The sequence below is a fragment of the Schistocerca nitens genome, chromosome 6, assembly GCF_023898315.1.
Source record: "Schistocerca nitens isolate TAMUIC-IGC-003100 chromosome 6, iqSchNite1.1, whole genome shotgun sequence".
Classification (NCBI taxonomy): Eukaryota; Metazoa; Arthropoda; class Insecta; order Orthoptera; family Acrididae; genus Schistocerca; species Schistocerca nitens.
In genome coordinates, this window is record NC_064619.1 from 470,506,539 (window position 1) to 470,529,200 (window position 22,662).

At 45.0% G+C, this 22,662-nt stretch overlaps 1 protein-coding gene across 1 annotated transcript in view; it reads right to left on the reverse strand.

Moving 5' to 3' along the window:
- The window catches only part of LOC126262833 (uncharacterized), a 267,488-nt gene that overhangs the window by 207,325 nt on the left and 37,501 nt on the right, over positions 1 to 22,662 (reverse strand). Inside the window, exon 3 of the mRNA XM_049959686.1 lies at positions 22,060 to 22,278. Coding sequence (XP_049815643.1) covers positions 22,060 to 22,278 — 219 coding nt within the window. The remainder of the gene's footprint in view (positions 1 to 22,059; positions 22,279 to 22,662) is intronic.

Genomic DNA, 22,662 nt, shown 5'->3' on the forward strand with positions numbered 1-22,662 from the left:
AAGGCCATCGCTCCCTTTTTCCACAATCATGGAACACCCACAAGGAACAAAAACAAGAAACGGTGATGACAAGGGATGACACGAAACAAGAAAGACATAGACAAAGACCAGAAAAGAGGAATTAAAAACACACAGAGTGTTACAGTGGCTGGCCGACCATGGAAACAAAAAAACGAAAAGCCAACCACCAAGAGACACACTAAAAAGCCCAATCTAAAACCTTAGGCCAAAGGCCAGACTCAACACAAAAGAAAGAGACTAACCCTCAGATCGAGCAATAAAAGCCCCCTGCATGAATAAAACTCAAAACTAAGCGTGCCATGGGAGCGTCATCTGATAAAAGTGCAGGGAGCATATCAGGAAGCACAAATGTGCCTGAGCGCAGTTAAAAGCAGACAGTCCAACAAAATGTGACCACTGTCAAAGCTGAACCACAGCAACAGAGAGGTGAGTCATCGCGGCTCAATAAATAACCATGCATCATCCAGGTGTGGCCAATGCGCAGCTGGCAGAGTACAACAGAGTCCTTGCGAAAGGGCCGTAAGGAGGAGCGTCACACACCGGTAGTCTCCTTGACGATCCAAAGTTTGCTCAGTGAAGGCAGGTGCGCCATTCATCACCCCAGGTACCAAGGACCTTCTGCCGAAAAAATGAATGGAGATCACACTCCAAAAGGCCAATCTCCAAAGCCGGTGCACCGACAGCCTGTTTGGCCAGCGTGTCAACACGTTCATTACCCGGTATGCCGACATAACCTGGAGTCCACATAAAAACTGCGGAGCGGCCGCAACGGCCAAGAGAATGGATGGACTCCTTGATAGCGATCATCAGACAAGAGCAAGGGAAACGCTGGTCGATAGCTCATAAACTGCTCAAGGAGTCACTACAGATAATGAAGGACTCACCTGAGCAGGAGCGGATATACTCTAGGGCGCGAGAGATGGCAACCAGCTCGGCAATGAAAACACTGCAGCCAGCTGCCAATGAGCGTTTTTCAGAATGATCACCAAGAGTAAGAGCATGAGCAACTCGACCAGCGACCATCGAACCGTCGGTATAGACTTCATCAGAACCATGAAATGCGGCAAGGATGGAAAGAAAGTGGCGGCAGAGGGCATCAGGTAGGTCTGAGTCCTTCAGGCCCAGTGCCAAATCCAGCCGAAGGCTTGGGTGGGATACACACCAGGGGGTATACATATACTGGCTGGAAAAAAGGGTGGGAGAGGGAAAAATCAAGCCCAAAGAGAAGAGCCTTGACACAAACCACGATCATACACTCTGACGGGGGCCGCCGTTCTGGAAGATGGACGACCGAGTTGGGGAACAGGAGACCGTAATTAGGATGCCCGGGTAAGCTACAAACACGTGCAGCATAAGAGGCCAGTCGTCGTTGGTGCTGGAGCCACAATGGAGGGACATCAGCCTCCACAAGTAGGCTTTTTACAGGGCTTGTGCGGAAAGCTCCAATTGCAAGTCTGATCCCGCGGTGAAGTATAGGGTCAAGCAACACCAACGTGGAAGGCAATGTCGAACTGTAAGCCAGGCTCACAAAATCGAGATGGGACTGAATCAATGCCTGATACAGTGTTAGAAGGGTAGACCTATCAGCACCCCAGCTGGTGTGACCCAAGCAACGAAGAGCGTTAAGATGCCGCCAACACATTTGTTTAAGCTGCCGAATATGAGGAAGCCAAGTCAACCGTACTTCAAAAAGCAAGCCCAAAAACTGATGAGTCTCCACCACGGCAAGAGGTTTGCCGTCAAGATAAAGCTGTGGCTCAGGGTGAACAGTGAGATGCCAGCAGGTCTTGGCAGCCGAGAACTGGAAGCCGTGCGTGACGGCCCAAGACTGCGCCCTGTAGCCGCCGTCCAGCATTCGCAATGCCAGTAGAGATATAATACTGGCAAAAAGTCATCAGCACACAAAGCAGCCGATACAGACGTTCCCACAGCTGCAGCTAGCCCATTGATAGCAACTAAAAAGAGGCAGACACTCAAGACACAGCCTTGCCAGACCCCATTCTCCTGAACTTGGGAGGAACTATGGGAGGAACCAACTTGCACATGGAAGGAACGAAACAACAGAAAATTTTGAATAAAAATCAGGAGCGGGCCCCTAAGACCCCACCCACAAAGCGTGGTGAGGATGTTGCCACATCGTATCTTACGCCTTCCACATGGCAAAAAGGACGGCAAACAGATGTTGACGACAGCCAAATGCCGTGCAGATGGCAGACTCCAAGCAGAACAGATTATCAGTGGCAAAGTGGCCCTTACAGAACTCACCCTGGGACGGAGCCAGAAGGAACCGAGATTCAAGTAGCCAACTCAACATCCGGCTGACCACGCGTTCAAGCAACTTGCACATAACTTTGGTGAGGCTAAGAGGGCAGTAGCTGTCCACCTCCAGGGGGTTCTTGCCAGGCTTCATCAATGGGATGATAATGCTTTCCCGCCATTGAGAGGGGAACTCACCCTCAAGCCAGATACAGTTGAAAAGGTTGAGGAGGTATCGCTGGCAGTCCACAGAGAGGTGTTTGAGCATCTGATAGTGGATGCGATCCGGCCAGGGAGCCGTATCAGGTCAAGCGGCTAGGGCACTGTGGAATTCCGACTCACTGAATGGAGCATTGTACGATTTGGGGTGGCGCGTGTGGAATGAAAGGCTCCGACCTTCCAAACGCTCTTTCAGGGAGCGCAAGGCCAGTGAGTAATTCGTAGAAGCGAAATTCTGCGCATAATGCTCTGCTAAGAGTTCTGCAATCATGTCTGAATCAGTATAGTCTACTCCAATCAGGGAAAGCCCATGTACGCCAATGGGTGTCTGATACCCATAGTCACCTAATCTTGCACCAAACCTGCGATGGAGAGGTACAGGTGCCAATGGTGGAGACATACCATCTCCAGCACTCCCGCTTCCGTCAGCGAATAAGGTATCAGAGCTGTTTAAAGGTAATGAGGTGTTCCAACGATGAGTGCCACTTACGACACTGGAGGACTCGTCTGCGATATCTAATCGCTTCAGTGATCTCCGTTGACCATCAAGGCACAGTCCTCCGTCGAGAGGACCCGGAAGAACAGGGAATTGCAGATTCTGCGATAGAAACAATGCCGGCGGTGATCGTGTGAACCACCACATCAACAGTGCCATGAGAAAGAGGCTCAAGAGTGGCAATGGAGGCGAACGAGTCCCAGTCAGCCATATTAAAAGCCCATCTGGGGAGGCGCCCAGGTGAGTGACACTGGGGCAGTGACCGAAAGATTGGAAAATGGTCACTACCGCACAAGTTGTCATGCAAATTCTATTGGACAAACGGTAGAAGGCCAGTACTGCAGACTGAAAGGTTGATGGCCAAGTATATGCCATGCACCTCACCGAAATGTGTAGAGGCACCATCATTTAGAAGAGCAAAGTCGAGCTGTGCCAACACTTGCTCAACGACAGTGCCTCGGTCTGTTGCCACCAATCCACCCTACAAAGGGTTATTGGCGTTAAAGTCACCCAACAACAACAAAAGGTGGCGGCAATTGGGCTATCAGCGCAGCCAATACATGCTGCGGGACATCACCGTCCTGTAGAAGACAGAGAATGCAGACAGTAACAGCCTGAGGCGTCCACACCCAAACAGTGACAGCCTATAAAGGTGTTTGAAGAGGGACACAATCGCTGTTAAGAGAGTTAAAAACGTAGACACAGACTCCACCAGATAACCTCTCATAAGCTGACCGATTCTTGTAACAACCCTGATAGCCACAGAGAGCAAGGGTTCACATCGCCAGAAACCAAGTTTCCTGGAGAGCAATGCAGAAGAAAGGGTGAAGGCTGAGAAGTTGACGGAGCTCAGCACGGTCATGGAAAAAACCGCTGCAATTCCACTGGAGTGTAACGCCAGAAATGCATATCCTCCTATTTCCATCTATTGTACTATAATTTTTTTTCCTTATTTTGTTACCTGAAGATATGACATTTCTGTGTCTTTATATATTGTAATTGGTTTACTATTTTCAGGAAACATTCCTCACACACGCAGAAATAAAATATGTTATGTGGACATGTGTCCGGAAATGCTTACTTTCCATGTTACAGCTCATTTTATTACTTCTCTTCAAATCACATTAATCATGGAATGGAAACACACAGCAACGTACCAGCGTGACTTCAAACACTTTGTTACAGGAATTGTTCAAAATGTCCTCTGTTAGCGAGGATACATGCATCCACCCTCCGTCGCATGGAATCCCTGATGTGCTGATGCAGCCCATGAGAATGGCGTATTGTATCACAGCCGTCCACAATACGAGCATGAACAGTCTCTACATTTGGTACCGGGGTTGCGTAGACAGCTTTCAAATGCCCCCATAAAAAAGTCAAGGGGGTCGAGGTCAGGAGTGCGTGGAGGCCATGGAATTGGTCCGCCTCTACCAATCCATCGGCCACCGAATCTGTTGTTGAGAAGCGTGCGAACACTTTGACTGAAATGTAAAGGAGTTCCATCGTGCATGAACCACATGTTGAGTCGTACTTGTAAAGGCACATGTTCTAGCAGCACAGGTAAAGTATCCCATATGAAATCACGATACGTGCTCCATTGAGCGTAGGTGGAAGGACATGGGGCCCAATCAAGACATCACCAACAATACCTGCCCAAACGTTCACAGAAAATCTGTGTTGATGACGTGGTTGCACAATTGCGTACGGATTCTCGTCAGCCAACACATATTGATTGTGAAAATTTACAATTTGATCACGTTGGAATGAAGCCTCATCCGTAAAGAGAACATTTGCACTGAAATGAGGATTGACACATTGCTGGATGAACCATTTGCAGAAGTGTACCCGTGGAGGCCAATCAGCTGGTGATAGTGCCTGCACACGCTGTACATGGTACGGAAACAACTGGTTCTCCCGTAGCACTCTCCATACAGTGACGTGGTCAACGTTACCTTGTACAGCAGCAACTTCTCTGACGCTGACATTAGGGTTATCGTCAACTGCACTGCCTTGTCCATTGCAGGTTTCCTCGTTGATCTAGGTCTTAGCCAGTTGCGAGTCATCGGCTGGAATGTTCCGTGCTCCCTAAGACGCCGATCAATTGCTTTGAACGTCTTCCTGTCGGGACACCTTCGTTCTGGAAATCTGTCTCGATACAAACGTACCGCGCCATGGCTATTGCCCCGTGCTAATCCATACATCAAATGGGCATCTGCCAACTCCGCATTTGTAAACATTGCACGGACTGCAAAACCACGTTCATGATGAACACTAACCTGTTGATGCTATGTACTGATATGCTTGATGCTAGTACTGTAGAGCAATGAGTCGCATGTCAACACAAGTACCGAAGTCAACATTACCTTCCTTCAACTGGGCCAACTGGCGGTGAATCGAGGAAGTACAGTACATACTGATGTAACTATAATGAGCTCTAACATGGAAATTAAGCGTTTCCGAACACATGTCCACATAACATCTTTTCTTTATTTGTGTGTGAGGAATGTTTCCTGAAAGTTTGGCCGTACCTTTTTGTAACACCCTACAAACAAACACAATCATACACACAAAACTCTAGCTTTCGCAATCAACGGTTGCTTCATCAGGAAAGAGGGAAGGAGAGGAAAAGACGAAAGGATGTGGGTTTTAAGGGAGAGGGTAAGGAATCATTCCAATCCCGGGAGCGGAAAGACTTACCCTTAGGGGGAAAAAAGGACAGGTACACACACACACACACACACACACACACACACACACACATCCATCCCCACATACACAAACACAAGCAGACATTTGTAAAGGCAAAGAGTTTGGGCAGAGATGTCAGTCGAGGCGGAAGTACAGAGGCAAAGATGTTGTTGAAAGACAGGTGAGGTATGAGCGGCGGCAAATTGAAATTAGCGGAGATTGACGCCTGGCGAATAACGAGAAGAGAGGATATACTTAAGGGCAAGTTCCCATCTCCGGAAATCTGACAGGTTGGTGTTAGTGGGAAGTATCCAGATAACCCGGACGGTGTAACACTGTGCCAAGATGTGCTGGCCGTGCACCAAGGCATGTTTAGCCACAGGGTGATCCTCATTACCAACAAACACTGTCTGCCTGTGTCCATTCATGCGAATGAACAGTTTGTTGCTGGTGATTCCCACACAGAAAGCTTCACAGTGTAGGCAGGTCAGTTGGTAAATCACGTGGGTGCTTTCACACGTGGCTCTGCCTTTGATCGTGTACACCTTCCGGGTTACAGGACTGGAGTAGGTGGTGGTGGGAGGGTGCATGGGACAGGTTTTACACCGGGGGCGGTTACAAGGGTAGGAGCCAGAGGGTAGGGAAGGTGGTTTGGGGATTTCATAGGGATGAACTAACAGGTTACGAAGGTTAGGTGGATGGCAGAAAGACACTCTTGGTGGAGTGGGGAGGATTTCACGAAGGATGGATCTCATTTCAGGGCAGGATTTGAGGAAGTCGTATCCCTGCTGGAGAGCCACATTCAGAGTCTGATCCAGTCCCGGAAAGTATCCTGTCACAAGTGGGGCACTTTTGTGGTTCTTCTGTGGGAGGTTGTGGGTCTGAGCGGATGAGGAAGTGGCTCTGGTTATTTGCTTCTGTACCAGGTCGGGAAGGTAGTTGCGGGATGCGAAAGCTGTTGTCAGGTTGTTGGTGTAATGGTTCAGGGATTCCTGACTGGTGGAGATTCGTTTGCCACGAAGACCTAGGCTCTAAGGAAGGGACCGTTTGATGTGGAATGGGTGGCAGCTGTCATAATGGAGGTACTGTTGCTTGTTGGTGGGTTTGATGTGGACGGACGTGTGAAGCTGGCCATTGGACAGATGGAGGTCAACGTCAAGGAAAGTGGCATCGGATTTGGAGTAGGACCAGGTGAATCTGATGGAACCAAAGGAGTTGAGGTTGGAGAGGAAATTCTGGAGTTCTTCTTCACTGTGAGTCCAGATCATGAAGATATCATGAAGGTGTCATCAATAAATCTGTACCAAACTTTGGGTTGGCAGGCCTGGGTAACCAAGAAGGCTTCCTCTAAGCGACCTATGAATAGGTTGGCGTACGAGGGGGCCATCCTGGTACCCATGGCTGTTCCCTTTAATTGTTGGTATGTCTGGCCTTGAAAAGTGAAGAAGTTGTGGGTCAGGATGAAGCTGGCTAAGGTAATGAGGAAAGAGGTTTTAGGTAGGGTGGCAGGTGATCGGCGTGAAAGGAAATGCTCCATCACAGCGAGGCACTGGACGTGCGGAATATTTGTGTATAAAGAAGTGGCATCAATGGTTACAAGGATGGTTTCTGGGGGTAACAGATTGGGTAAGGATTCCAGGCGTTCGAGAAAGTGGTTGGTGTCTTTGATGAAGGACAGGAGACTGCATGTAATGGGTTGAACGTGTTGACCTACGTAGGCAGAGATACGTTCTGTGGGGGCTTGGTAACCAGCTACAATGGGGCGGCTGGGATGATTGGGTTTGTGAATTTTAGGAAGAAGGTAGAAGGTAGGGGTGCGGGGTGTCGGTGGGGTCAGGAGGTTGATGGAGTCAGGTGAAAGGTTTTGCAGGGGGCCTAAGGTTCTGAGGATTCCTTGAAGCTCCGCCTGGACATTGGGAATGGGATTACCTTGGTAAACTTTGTATGTGGTGTTGCCTGAAAGCTGACGCAGTCCCTCAGCCACATACTCCCGACGATCAAGTACCACGGTCGTGGAACCCTTGTCCGCCGGAAGAATGACGATGGATCAGTCAGCCTTCAGATCACGGATAGCCTGGGCTTCAGCAGTGATGTTGGGAGTAGGATTAAGGTTTTTTAAGAAGGATTGAGATGCAAGGCTGGAAGTCAGAAATTCCTGGAAGGTTTGGAGAGGGTGATTTTGAGGAAGAGCTGGTGGGTCCCGCTGTGACGGAGGACGGAACTGTTCCAGGCAGGGTTCAATTTGGATAGTGTCTTCGGGAGTTGGATCATTAGGAGTAGGATTAGGATCATTTTTCTTCGTGGCAAAGTGATATTTCCAGCAGAGAGTACGAGTGTAGGACAGTAAATCTTTGACGAGGGATGTTTGGTTGAATCTGGTAGTGGGGCTGAAGGTGAGGCCTTTGGATAGGACAGAGGTTTCGAATTGGGAGAGAGGTTTGGAGGAAAGGTTAACTACTGAATTAGGGTGTTGTGGTTCCAGATTGTGTTGATTGGAATTTTGAGGTTTTGGAGGGAGTGGAGCTGGAAGTGGGAGGTTGAGTAGATGGGAGAGACTGGGTTTGTGTGCAATGAGAGGAGGTTGAGGTTTGCTGGAAAGGTTGTGAAGGGTGGGTGAGTTGCCTTTCCGGAGGTGGGAAACCAGGAGATTGGATAGTTTTTTGAGGTGGAGGGTGGCATGCTGTTCTAATTTGCGGTTGGCCTGTAGGAGGATGCTCTGAACAGCCGGTGTGGATGTGGGAGAGGAAAGATTGAGGACTTTTATTAAGGATAGGAGTTGACGGGTGTGTTCATTGGCTGAGTTGATGTGTAGGTGAAGGATTAGGTGGGTGAGGGCAATGGATTGTTCAGTTTGGAACTGGTATAGGGACTGATGAAAAGAAGGGTTGCAGCCAGAGATGGGAACTTTAAGTGTGAGTCCTTTGGGGGTAATGCCAAATGTCAGACAAGCCTGAGAAAATAGAATATGGGAGCGTAATCTGGCTAGGGCGAAGGCATGTTTGCGGAGGGAATGTAAATAAAACTTAATGGGGTCGTTGTGGGGGTGTTGTGAGGGTGACATGGTATTAGAAGGTGGAAAGTGTAACATGAGGCTGAAATGAAAATGAAAATAAACATATATGGGGAGAGATAAAGGTGAACTGGAAAGTAACTGGAGATCTGGTGTGAAAAAAGGCGAAAAGGTGTTGGTTACAGCTGGCCTATGTTGGATTTGGTAGACAACGATGTGCACAAAGGTTAGGTGGTTGTGTTGCCGCCAAAACACGTTAAAGGACGGAGAAATTCGGGAAAATTTCGAAAAAACTGTGTAAATGTATTAAAAGGAGTGGTTTTGTGGTGGCAGATTATGAAAATGAGGCTAACAATTGTCTGACGAAGAAATAATGACGTTAAAACCTGTGGGAAGCGGCTAAAAGTTATCAGTGATGTGAGAAAAACGGAAATGGAAATAAAGCGAAAGTTATTAGAACTAGCCGAAATGGTTGTTTAATAGGTGAAAGGAACTGTTTGTGAACTAGAAACGGTGGATTTTATAGCAGCGGTAGTGTTGAAAGCGGAAAAAATTTTTTTTGGTTATGGTTTGGAAGTGAGTTACGTATTATTGAGTATATATAGGCGGGATAAAATCGTATAGTAGATTACGGTAAAAAGGAGAAAGTGAATACAAAGTGAAACTACTGGCAAAAACAGAAAGAGAAAATAAGACAGTAGAAAAGATTTCGAAATGCAACAGTGACAATAACAAACATAATTGTTGGGTTCAAATTAATGATATGAATATAGCAGAAGGAAACATTCCACATGGGAAAAATATATCTAAAAACAAAGATGTTGTGACTTACCAAACGAAAGCGCTGGTGGGTCGATAGACACACAAACAAACACTAACATACACACAAAATTCTAGCTTTCGCAACCAACGGTTGCTTCGTCAGGAAAGAGGGAAGGAGAGGGAAAGACGAAAGGATGTGGGTTTTAAGGGAGAGGGTAAGGAGTCATTCCAATCCTGGGAGCGGAAAGACTTACCTTAGGGGGAAAAAAGGACGGGTATACACGCGCGCGCGCGCGCGCACACACACACACACACACACACACACACACACACACACACACACACACACACACACATATATATATACAGACACTAGCAGACATATTTAAAGACAAAGAGTTTGGGCAGAGATGTCAGTCGAGGCGGAAGTGCAGAGGCAAAGATGTTGTTGAATGACAGGTGAGGTATGAGTGGCGGCAACTTGAAATTAGCGGAGATTGAGGCCTGGTGGGTAACGAGAAGAGAGGATATATTGAAGAGCAAGTTCCCGTCTCCGGAGTTTGGATAGGTTGGTGTTGGTGGGAAGTATCCAGATAACCCGGACGGTGTAACACTGTTCCAAGATGTGCTGGCCGTGCACCAAGGCATGTTTAGCCACAGGGTGATCCTCATTACCGACAAACACTGTCTGCCTGTGTCTATTCATGCGAATGGACAGTTTGTTGCTCGTCATTCCCACATAGAATGCATCACAGTGTAGGCAGGTCAGTTGGTAAATCACGTGGGTGCTTTCACACGTGGCTCTGCCTTTGATCGTGTACACCTTCCAGGTTACAGGACTGGAGTAGGTGGTGGTGGGAGGGTGCATGGGACAGGTTTTACACCGGGGGCGGTTACAAGGATAGGAGCCAGAGGGCAGGGAAGGTGGTTTTGGGATTTCGTAGGGATGAACTAACAGGTTACGAAGGTTAGGTGGACGGCGGAAGGACACTCTTGGTGGAGTGGGGAGGATGTGTGTGTGTGTGTGTGTGTGTGTGTGTGTGTGTGTGTGTGTGTGTTGGACGGCGGAAGGACACACTTGGTGGAGTGGGGAGGATGTGTGTGTGTGTGTGTGTGTGTGTGTGTGTGTGTGTGTATATATATATATATATATGTATATATATATGTAGACACACACACACACACACACACACACAATTGGTTTGTTTTGTAAATATTATTTGTATTTTTACGCTGGGTCTGGCCTACGGAAAACTATGCTATCGAACGATTACATCGATAGGTCATGTGGAGAACCAAAGTGTTTAGGATCTTTCGTAGTGTTAACTCTGCCGCTTGGAGTGCGGGCAGGGAGAGTCTGGCTGGAGTAGGGCGGTGGAGCAGTTGTGTTGAGTGACGCTCCCGCAAGTTGCTGCGCTTTCGGGGTTTGGCAGCATGTAATTGCGCTCGACTTGCTATGATAGTTTGTGACACGGTGTCGCGGACGGGAAGCATTAGCTGGTGCACATCAAGAGCCCGTTTCGCCTGGTGACAGTGTCGAGAAGAAGGTGCGCCAACATCCAGCTTCTGCAACAGCAACGGCCGACAATGAGTGACTGTCACCACCTCCTCGACCGACGACTTCAAACCTTCAATCAACCAACAAGGAAGACTGGAAACACGTAAAGTTTTAGAACTGTATGGCAGACCTCAGCTTTTAAAATTGTCCAATTTACCACAACTTAGCATGAACCTTTGTTGCTCATTGTCCCAATTGCATTACCAAGCAGGGTCCCTTCCTTTTCCGGAATGAACCCGAGTGTCGTTGAAATTCAAACGCCGGCATTAAAGTAATATCATTCCATTTCACTGCTTTAATTTCAAAGTTCAGTTAATGTATTTATAGCTGGCTACAATATTTAGATTAAACAAGCACAAATTAAGAGTGCGAGTTTTGTTACCATATTTTAACTTACCTGTGACTGCAGCTCAGCTTGGTACGTACTAAATTTTACTATTGTTAATTGTTCAGAATCATTTAATTAAAGTTCAAAGTTAAATATCTTATTTCTAAATTGCGTAGATTCAAGTAGCTTTTGAAATGATTGTTGAGGTAGCCCAAGACTAACCTTATTTTATTGAATTTCGTAGTGCTTCAGACATAAAGTTCACTATTAATTTCAGTCACTAAATTAACTTTCAATTTTCCAGTTTTATTAGTTCTTTTGCTAAATTAAGTCAGAGTGTACCGAAATTTATTACTTCTGACAAACATTCAGTTTTCACACAACACGTGTCAACCTTCAGTTGCCACACTTTTAGTGCTAAATACATGTGCATTATCTTTCATTTTCAATTATTATAGTAGTTGTCCATGGGACTGGCGACCAAAATTTTCCCCAAATCTCAAATATCTAGTTAACGCCAATTAATTGTTAACGTAACGACTGCACATTTACTTTCTTTATTAACTTTACCCCTTTTCAAAATTAATTTCCAACCATTTCATTTGCACTTTTCCTTTCATTTAGACGTAACCCTTTCCTCCCTCTTTACCAACAGATTAACTTCGGTGACTATTGCTTTTCCCAAATTTCCATTAGGTACATGCGGTTTAATTTTTCACTGTCATTAAGGTCGATAAGACGATAAGAGAGGGGGAGGTTACAGGACGACGACATTGGCCGTGACCAAAAAATACGTGAAGGGAGGCACATTACGCCGCTGAATCACCTGCTGCCACCAACTGAGTGCCCGTGCAATCGACTTTCATGGTGTCTGAGGGTCACCTTATTCTTCTCAGGCAATGTATCACCCTCGAAGGACGCCAAGATGAAGGCACCGGCGGCAACCTGATTATCCCTTGGACCCCAACGAATGCGCAGGAGGAAATGAACCCTTCGCTGCTCTAAATTGGTGTGCAGCTTGTCATAAAACTGCAAAAGAAGGTCCCTGTGGAATATAATACCCTGGACCATATTTAAAGTCTTATGAGGAGTGATGGTAAATGAAACATCCCCAACTTGTCACAAGCGAGTAATGCCTCTGACTGGGCACAGAATGCTGTTTTTATCAAAGCTGACGCAGAGCGGATTTTGGGCAAGCCCTCCACCTCCCCAAATGTTTCCTCTAAATGCTCTACAAAGAACTGAGGCTTCATGGACGCAAAGCATTCCCCATCAGCTCTCGTACATACTAGGTAGTGGGGCGAATAAGCTTCATTGCCATTCTTAGTCTTTCATTCCTCCCATGGTGTGGCCAGAGAGGGAACCAAGTAGGGGGCACAACGTGTTTGCATTAAATTGAGTCCTGGAATGCTTAGAGACTGCTGGCAGCTGGCCACCAGCGAGAGATGATGTGCCACGCTTCACTGTGTTTCATCCGCCCTGGATGAAACCACTCCAACCATGGGCCCTCCCCACGGGCGGCACCAACCTGCAGCAAGAGCCACCTGGAAGGATGGCCATTGCCGGGAGTCTCAACGCCCCAGGGAGATAGGCATCTACTCCTTGGAATAGGTGGGAAGTTAACGGCACAGGCATCAGCAGAGTGATCCCTGTGTTGTGAGGGGGCTACAACCAACAGAGTACATGGTGACCCCACCACAACGGACTGACTGGATATCAGGTACAAAGAAGTCCATGGCCATCGTCAGCGCAGAAAGTGACACAGCATAATGAATGGCGGAAACTGCACCCAAGAGACGGAGAGTGAGTGGGATTGCAATATGACGACAAGAAAGAGGGCTAAAGATCTCAATGCACAATGGACACAATGCACTATGTAAGGTGCACTTCCCCAACTGGCTCACTCTTCAGTGCAACTATGGAGGTCAAACCCTACAAGGGACCACCACATAAAGGCTGAAATATGAGAGACTCATTTAGCCCCGCCTCTTACGACAGGCAGTAATGCCTCGGCCTATTCTAACCCCTGGACCCGCAGGGGTGGTTCAGGGATACTGCACCATCTGTAGGAAGATATACATTGCAGACAGTTATTTCTTGTGTCGTCCTTATCCTGACAGCCACAGCTTCAAGAGGGGTTTAAAGGGGCACAGGTTCACTACATACTGAGTTCAGTACATAGACACAAACTTCACAGGACACTATTATAGTCACTACAGCTCCTGTAATATCCCTTATAGCTGCAGAGGGCAGGGGTCCGCATTACTGGGAACCAGGTTTCCTGGAGGGCAAGGCAGAAAGCAGGTGTAAAGCTTAACAGTCGCTGCAGCTCAGCCAGGCGGTGGAAAAAACAGCCACAATTCCACTGGAGGATTACATGATCGTCAGACTGGGAAGGCACAGAACACTCAATGAGGCAGTCTACGCCTCAGCGTCACCTGCTGCCACCAGATGAGTACCTGCGCGATTGACATCCATTGTGTTGATGGCCCAGCGAGATCTAGGTCCTCAGCGGATGCCAGAATTTCCACTTTATCCTCAGATACAGAGCTTGTAGGTATTGGTGATGTGGGTCCCACTGCAGTGCCTTGGTACTTAGGGGTCTTTTTCTTTTCGGGTTTCTCTCGTTGCTCTTTAGTTTGTCCAACTGGGAGGGCTTCACTGATTCAGCATCAGGGAATGAGGAGGACCGTGAAGCCCTGAGGTTGCTTCGGCCACTGGCAGGTGTCAGCTTTGCCATTGGTAGGAAACTAGGAAGAGATCCCTTCCTGGTGAGAGGAGCCTAAGAAGACTTACACTTCTCCAGCAGAGAAGCATCAAGGGGGCAGGTGGAGTCTGACGTCTCAGAGCCAAATTTTTCTTTCTTTCTGGAGAATCCTGCAGTCTGATGAGCAAGGCGAACGGTGCTCTCCGCAGCTGATACAGATGGGAGGCAGGGCACAGGGAGTATTCGCATGTGAAGGATATTCGCAATCCAGACAGGTTACATTGGAACTACAGCGGGAAGACATATGGCCGAACTTTCAGCACTTCAAGCACCGAATTGGGGGAGGGATATATCGCTTTACATCAGAGCGGTAGACCATCACCTTGACCTTCTCGGGTAATGCATCACCCTCATTATCCCTTGGATGCCGGGGGATGCGCCAGACGAAATGGACAGCTTGTCGCTCTAAATTGGCACACAGCTCATCGTTAGACTGCAAAAGAAAGTCCCTGTGAAATATGATTCCCTGGACCATATTTAAGCTCTTATGGGGCGTGATGGAAACAGAAATATCCCCCAGCTTGTCACAGGACAGTAGTGCCCGTGACTAGGCAGAGGATGCTGTTTTGATCAAGACCGACCCTGACTGCATTTTGGACAAGCCCTCCATCTCCCCAAAATTGTCCTCTAAATGCTCCACAAGGAACTGAGGTTTTATTGACAAGAAAGATTCCCCGTCAACTCTCGTGCATACGAGGTACCTGCCATCCTTAGTGTGGCGTTCCTCCCATGTTGTGGCCAAGGGGGGAGAACGATTTGGGGTTGTATTTCTTAGCACTGACGTTAGACCTTGACCACTTAGAGACTGCTGGTGTTTGACCAGCAGCAAGAGATGACGTATTACACTTCATGGTGTGTCATCCACCCTGATTCCACCCACTCCGACCAGGAGTCCTCCAATTGGGCGCTACCCAGCTGCAGCAAAGGCCACCTGGTAAGATGGCCATTGCTCGGAGTCCTGATGCCCCAGGGTGACTGGCATCTTCTCCTTGGCATACTTGGGGAGTTAATGGCCCATCCATGCATGGTCAGGGGGCTACAACCAACAGAGTACATGGCGGCCCCACCACAACAGACTGGCTACCGTGGTAGACATCAGGCGCAAACAAGCTAAGAAGTCCATTATCGTCGACAGCGCAGGAAACAATACTGCACAGAGGATGGAGGAAAATGCACCCAGGAGGGTGACCTGGACAACAGCTGGAAAATGACTGGAACTGCAGATCCACGTCGACGGAAGTGCAGATCCACATCGAAGGATGCAGAGGTCTCATCGCATGATGAGACACTATGCACCATGTAAGGCGTCCTTCCCAATTGGCTTGCTATTCGGGAAAGTTTTGAAAAATGGAGGTCAAACCCTACAGGGGACCACCACACAAAGGCCAAAACGAGTGAGACTCCTTTTAGTCACCTCTCACAACAGGCAGGAATACATCGGGCCCAGTCTAGCCCCCGGACCTGCAGGGGTGTGTGTGAGGTGCGCTTTTGTGTGTGTGTGTGTGTGTGTGTGTGTGTGTGTGTGTGTGTGTGTGTTTTCTCTTTTACTAATGAAGGCTGGGGCCAAAAACTTTGTGTACGTGTCTTATAATTGTGTCTGTCTGCAATTTAACCTGTCTCCTTTATAATACGAAGTAATCAAACTTTTCCCACATTGTTGATATTCCGATGTGGAGTTTCCATCGATAGGTTTTCACCTCCCTTTACATACTGAATTACCCATTCAATCTCTCTCCATCTTCAGCTTGCAACGTCAGCATGTATACCTGAACTAGCTCTTACCAGCTGAAATTGGGACTCTTTTGACCAGACCATGGTTTTCCAGCCACCTAGGGTCCAACCAAGATGGTCATGGGCCCAGGAGAGGTGATGCAGACGATGATGTGCTGTTAGCAAAGGCATTTGCGTCTGTCACCCATTGCCATAGCCCATTAACAGCAGATTTCACCATATTGTCCTAACGGACATGTTTGTTGTACATCCCACATTGATTTCTGCAGTTATTTCATGCAGTGTTGCTTCTCTCTTAACAGTGGCAACTCTACGCAAACACCAATGCTCTCGGTCGTTAAATTAAGGCCGTTGCTGAGAGGTAATTCCTAAAATGTGGTATTCTTGGCACAGTATTGACACTGTGGATCTCAGAATATTGAATACCCTAACAATTTACGAAATGGAGAGTCCCATGCATCTACCTCCAACTACCATTCTGCGTTCAATGTCTGTTAACTTTCCTCAAGCAGCCATAATCACATCAAAATCCTTTCCACATGAATTACCTGAGTACAAATGACTACTCTGCCAATGCACCATCCTTTTATACCTTGCATATGTGATACTAATGCCATCTGTATAGGTGCATATTGCTATCCATGACTTATCACTTCAGCGTAGGAAAAAATATTATGAGACAGACTAATATAATAAAATAAAGCTTCTTCCACAAGCGACTTGCATTCTAATTTACATAGCTGTACAGCAATATCCCAAGCACTTTAACTTTATAGGAACAGTATACTAACTTTAATGTACGAGGTATGTTCAAAAAATTCTGGAGCTTTGTCCGCAGAATTTTTCTATGCTTACCTTTTATTTATTGTACAAGGTCTCCTTTGAAATACTCTCCTCCACAATTGATACACCACTCCAAATGCTGTTTCCACTTCCGGAATTCCGCTTGAGACAAAATGTGAGAAGGAAACAGCCCGAAATGTGGCAAGACAATTCAAGGTTCATGCATCACGATAACACAACTACTCATTCATCCCTGTTGGTGCATGACTATTGCACCAAAAACGAAATCACTGTGCTGCCTCATCCTCCATACTTCCAGACCTGGTCCCTGTGGACTTCTTTTTATTGAAAACCCTATTGTAGGAGAAAGGACAATGATCTGCAGTGACAGAAGAGATGCTGTGTGAGTGCATTATTGTGATGCATGAGCCCGAATTGTCTTGCCGCATTTCTGGCCGTTTCCTCCTCATATTTTCTCCCAAACATTTCAAAACTGTCCAGCTACAGTTTGTCCCAGTGGCAAAAATTCGTAATGAATTTTGTTGATGTTCCTGATATGAGCATCGCCAGTAGACGCCCGAGGGTGTCCTGAACGAGGGTCATCTTTAATTTCCATCCGGCCATTTTTAAATCATGTGAACCATTCATAACATTAAGTACAGCTTAAGCACTCACCACTGTGGGCTTCCTGCATCATTTGGCGTGCCTGTAATGGTTTTCTTGAGTTTTTCTGCAATTTAATGCAGAAGCATTGCTCCTCTAATTCTGCCATCTCAAAATTCGCAAACTGTACAACGTCCTACTCAATACAGCACTGAACAATAACTAACGGACATAGAAAAATGAAACTTCCGGCAGTTACACATTAAACACAGGCGTATGCAAGGATGCCAACCGCATTCCACTCAAACACACCGTTGGCATGAAATAACAATGTTCCAAAATATTTTGAACAGACCTCGTACATGACATTGGCAATTATTTAACACCTTTCTCTTTTAAAAAAATAAAATAAAAAGAAAAAAGGAAAGAAACATACATAATTTTTCATGGAATATCCTCCAGTTTGGTTCCAGTTAATGTAAAAATTGACTGTATAAAATTTGGGCTAAGTAGAATATGGGGAAGAGGTGCCTCTGGGTCTTCAAAATTACTCGTATAAAAATGAAACCATCAATTTTAAAAAAACATTACTTATGAATGGCAAATGCATTCATTACTCGAGTAGGAAGTCTGTTTACTTCAGTCTCAAGTTGAATATCTTCTTATGTCACAAATCTCATTGGAGGAGAGATTGACAGGTCAGTGACCCAGACTATCCAAATAGTACTTCACTTTCAAGAGAAAGCAGTAGTTGTAGCAATGACAGTGTCTTTCTTGTTAGTTTGTTTACATTAAGAAACTTATTTACCCATGTATTACTCCCCTCAAATAAGTGGACGCAAACTCCCATCCGTCAAATGTTTTCTTCAACAATTTGCAGGTGGGTAAATTAAGTATGCATCAAAGTGCTACATCAGCTGGGTAGAACAGGATGATTTTTTGAGACAAACATTAATTCTGACACAGGAGCTGAGAAACTGTGTATCAAAATTAAAAGCTTCATATCAACAAAGGAAGCAACTACAAAAACACATTGGAAGAATAGTGTTAAGAGAAAAGAAACAGATTTTGTTCGAAAGCTTGAGATCCTTTTTGACAAAGCACATACTAATGCTTTAATATAACTTCCACTGAATAAGGTAAGTAGCTTTAGACCAATGAATGGTTGAGAGGACGGCCATGGTTCATGTATGGAATCTATTTCCAGAGCATTTGAACACCCAGAAGCAGCTGGGAAATTGCAAGAGCAACATGCATATGAAATTCAACAGGTTAGTAAATCCTTTATTTATGAATTTGTAATGTAAATGTTAACAACAATATGGAAAAGGTAAGATTGCTACTCTCCACATAGAAGGCACTGAGTGGCAGACAGGCACAATAAGCAAGAATGCCAGAAATTTTCAGCTTTCAGATGATGCTCTTCATCAAAAATAGAAAATGCATACACAGGCAGTTGGACGTTAGTGCCTGGAGATGACAGTGTGTGTGTGTGTGTGTGTGTGTGTGTGTGTGTGTGTGTGATTTCTGATGACTGAAATCAGCTGAAAGCCAAACATTTCCGGCATTCTTTTTCATTGTGCCTATCTGCTACTCAGCAACTCCACTCTGTGGTGAGTAGTAATCCATCCTTTCCATTTTATTGATATTCCAACCTGGACTTTCCACTGTTTAACAGATATTATAAATAAATAAATTTGAAAATAAGAGTAAAACTAACTAGTCATCAAGGGGTGTTAAATTTACTCACATTTCGTTCATTCAACTTGCTATTCTTAAGATGCTACCTATCGTATTTTTTCTGGCAGCAACTAGCCAAATTGATGACAAGTTCCATTAGTGTTGAATCAGAGTTACTTGATTTTGACAAAGCTCCAAAATTTAACCAACACAAGTATAAAAGGGAGGAGGAGATTGTGCAGCAATGACTCCCAAATACCTTGTCTGTGTGGTATGGTTTTTCCATTATGTAAGATAATACCGAAAGCTCTTTATTGCTTGAAAATGTGTGTTCTGGATGATTCTGAATTACCTCCACAAGAAGAGTGAGCAGTTTGTTATATATGTATTTTCATTTTCAGTGTGTATGTTGAAGTGTGGTTCTTAGTGTCTTCTACAACCAAAGCACTGTATATGGATCTCAAAACGCTTTTGAAGCTTTATAAATATCAGACTGCTGATTATAGTATATCTCATGGGGCTTCAAACTGAAAAATCATATATAATACCACCCTCCAGAATACATCTCTGCACTCTTTGATCCTATTTTGTTTTATTATTTGAAAATGAAAATCATTCAACAGACCCATCAGATAACAATATTAAAAGGGTTCAAAGTAGAAATCAATGAAATCTAAGAATCATCAATAATGCGATTTAACACTTTATTTCAAATAAAACAAAACCATTTTTAGCAGTCTGGACTTGAGTGAAGAGTTCCTTATAGAACACATCATTTGCTGAGGACAGGGCAATGAGAGGAACGCAGTGCCAACTCCTTCCCGTGAAGATAGAACCATTATCTGTGCATTGTGCATATACGAAAGCAAACATGACACATACAGGGCTATTACAAATGATTGAAGCGATTTCATAAATTCACTGTAGCTCCATTCATTGACATATGGTCACGACACACTACAGATACGTAGAAAAACTCATTAAGTTTTGTTCAGCTGAAACCGCACTTCAGGTTTCTGCCGCCAGAGCGCTCGAGAGCGCAGAGAGACAAAATGGCGACAGGAGCCGAGAAAGCGTATGTCGTGCTTGAAATGCATTCACATCAGTCAGTCATAACAGTGCAACGACACTTCAGGACGAAGTTCAACAAAGATCCACCAACTGCTAACCCCATTCGGCGATGGTATGCGCAGTTTAAAGCTTCTGGATGCCTCTGTAAGGGGAAATCAACGGGTCGGCCTGCAGTGAGCGAAGAAATGGTTGAACGCGTGCAGGCAAGTCTCACGCGTAGCCCGCGGAAGTTGACGAATAAAGCAAGCAGGGAGCTAAACGTACCACAGCCGACAGTTTGGAAAATCTTACGGAAAAGGCTAAAGCAGAAGCCTTACCGTTTACAATTGCTACAAGCCCTGACACCCGATGACAAAGTCAAACGCTTTGAATTTCCGGTGCGGTTGCAACAGCTCATGGAAGAGGATGCGTTCAGTGCGAAACTTGTTTTCAGTGATGAAGCAACATTTTTTCTTAATGGTGAACTGAACAGACACAATGTGCGAATCTGGGCGGTAGAAAATCCTCACGCATTCGTGCAGCAAATTCGCAATTCACCAAAAGTTAAAGTGTTTTGTGCAATCTCACAGTTTAAAGTTTACGGCCCCTTTTTCTTCTGCGAAAAAAACGTTACAGGACACGTGTATCTGGACAGGCTGGAAAATTGGCTCATGCCACAACTGGAGACCGACAGCGCCGACTTCATCTTTCAACAGGATGGTGCTCCACCGCACTTCCATCATTATGTTCGGCATTTCTTAAACAGGAGATTGGAAAACCGATGGATCGGTCGTGGTGGAGATCATGATCAGCAATTCATGTCATGGCCTCCGCGTTCTCCCGACTTAACCCCATGCGATTTCTTTCAGTGGGGTTATGTGGAAGATTCAGTGTTTAAACCTCGTCTACCAAGAAACGTGCCAGAACTGCGAGCTCGCATAAACGATGCTTTCGAATTCATTGATGGGGACATGCTGCGCCGAGTGTGGGAGGAACTTGATTATCAGCTTGATGTCTGCCAAATCACTAAAGGGGCACATATCGAACATTTGTGAATGCCTAAAAAAACTGAGTTTTTGTATGTGTGTGCAAAGCATTGTGAAAATATCTCAAATAATAAAGTTATTGTAGAGCTCTGAAATCGCTTCAATCACTTGTAATAACCCCGTACAGAAGTATTGACAGCACTCAGAGATAAATGAATATCTTCTAACTAGTGCTGATTTTCTCCTTTAGTGCTATCAACAGTAAAAATCATCAAATTATCAAGGACAAACTGTAGTAGAATAAAAATTGCATTAAGTTAATACAACAAATTTAAGTATTAAATTGAAAGCAATTTGTTAATCAGCAACTCCAATGTAATTTTTTTTAGATAAAAAGTAAATGAGAGATGATTACACTATTCCCTCCACCCCCTCCTGCCCCCACCCCCAATACAGTGACCTTGGGTATGTCTCCCCCTTTTCCTATGGAGCCCTAATTATACATGACTCTTTTTGTGCACTGGAAACAAAATAGTGGACAGCACAAAGACAAAATCGAACTTGAAAAATGATAGCCATGTTAGGGTACACCCTAAATCAGCAGCTGAATATTGCTAATGCTAGTCTTTAGCCACAATAATGAAGTATGAAATGAGTAACTGCCATCACTCTTACATGTGCTCATGTACATCATCGCTGCATCACGAGCCATGTGCAACCCTATGTAATGTAAGATTGGTGTTCACCATCCTCTACGTAAGAAACCCTGCTTTTGAAAAACGTGAAACTTTCAGTGCTTGACATAACACCTATTGTGAAGCACAACAGTAGGTTTTGCTGAAGTATGTGGAGTATCCGATTTGTAACTAATTTTCAAGTAAAACAAAACAGTTGATTTTGAACACATAATAACCAAAAAATAGGAAGTACTGTAATTGAAATAAAATTAATTATTTCTAGTTATCACTTTAGGCAAACTAAACACACATCTAACAAACGTGCCTAAGATGAAAAAACAATTATAATTCTAAAAAAAAAAAAAAAAAAAAAAAAAAAAAAAAAAAAAAAAACCATACCAACCAGATGTGCTTTTGTAGCACACAGAAAAGACATGAACTCACCTGACCTATCAAGTGTTTTACTATGTGATATATACACCGCAAATAGCTCAGTTCATTGGCTACATTTCCACATGAAATTGCTTGACAGCAAACTGAAGCAAATGTATGAATATCTGTGGGATTTCCTGCATATTCCGAATGTTTTTTGGAGATGTTTGAAGCTAGTTCAGCCAAGAGTTTTTCTGCTGCACACCCAGCATCATCTCGCATAAGAAAATCCTAAAACACAAATAGTATGCAAAAATAAAAAATGCTTACCAAATATAATCATCATTTTCGCTTCCTCTGACAATATATTGTTTTGTTCGTTGCTCTTATCTTTATCTAATTGAAGATAGTATTAAGTTCAGTATTTTCTCATTGTCTATGTCTAAGGACAACATAATATGTTGTTAAGAAAGTAACAATTAATTAGGTCTTCTAACAGAAACACTCTTAATAGTAAAAGTTAGAAGGCTCAAAATATAATGAACATTAGTAAAATTGACAATAGTAAAATAAGGCGAGAGAAATAATCAATTCAGTGGGTAGGTGATGCAGCATTCTAATGTTCTTCAGGGTTCAGCATGTGGCAGATAATGAACATTAGTAAAATTGACAATA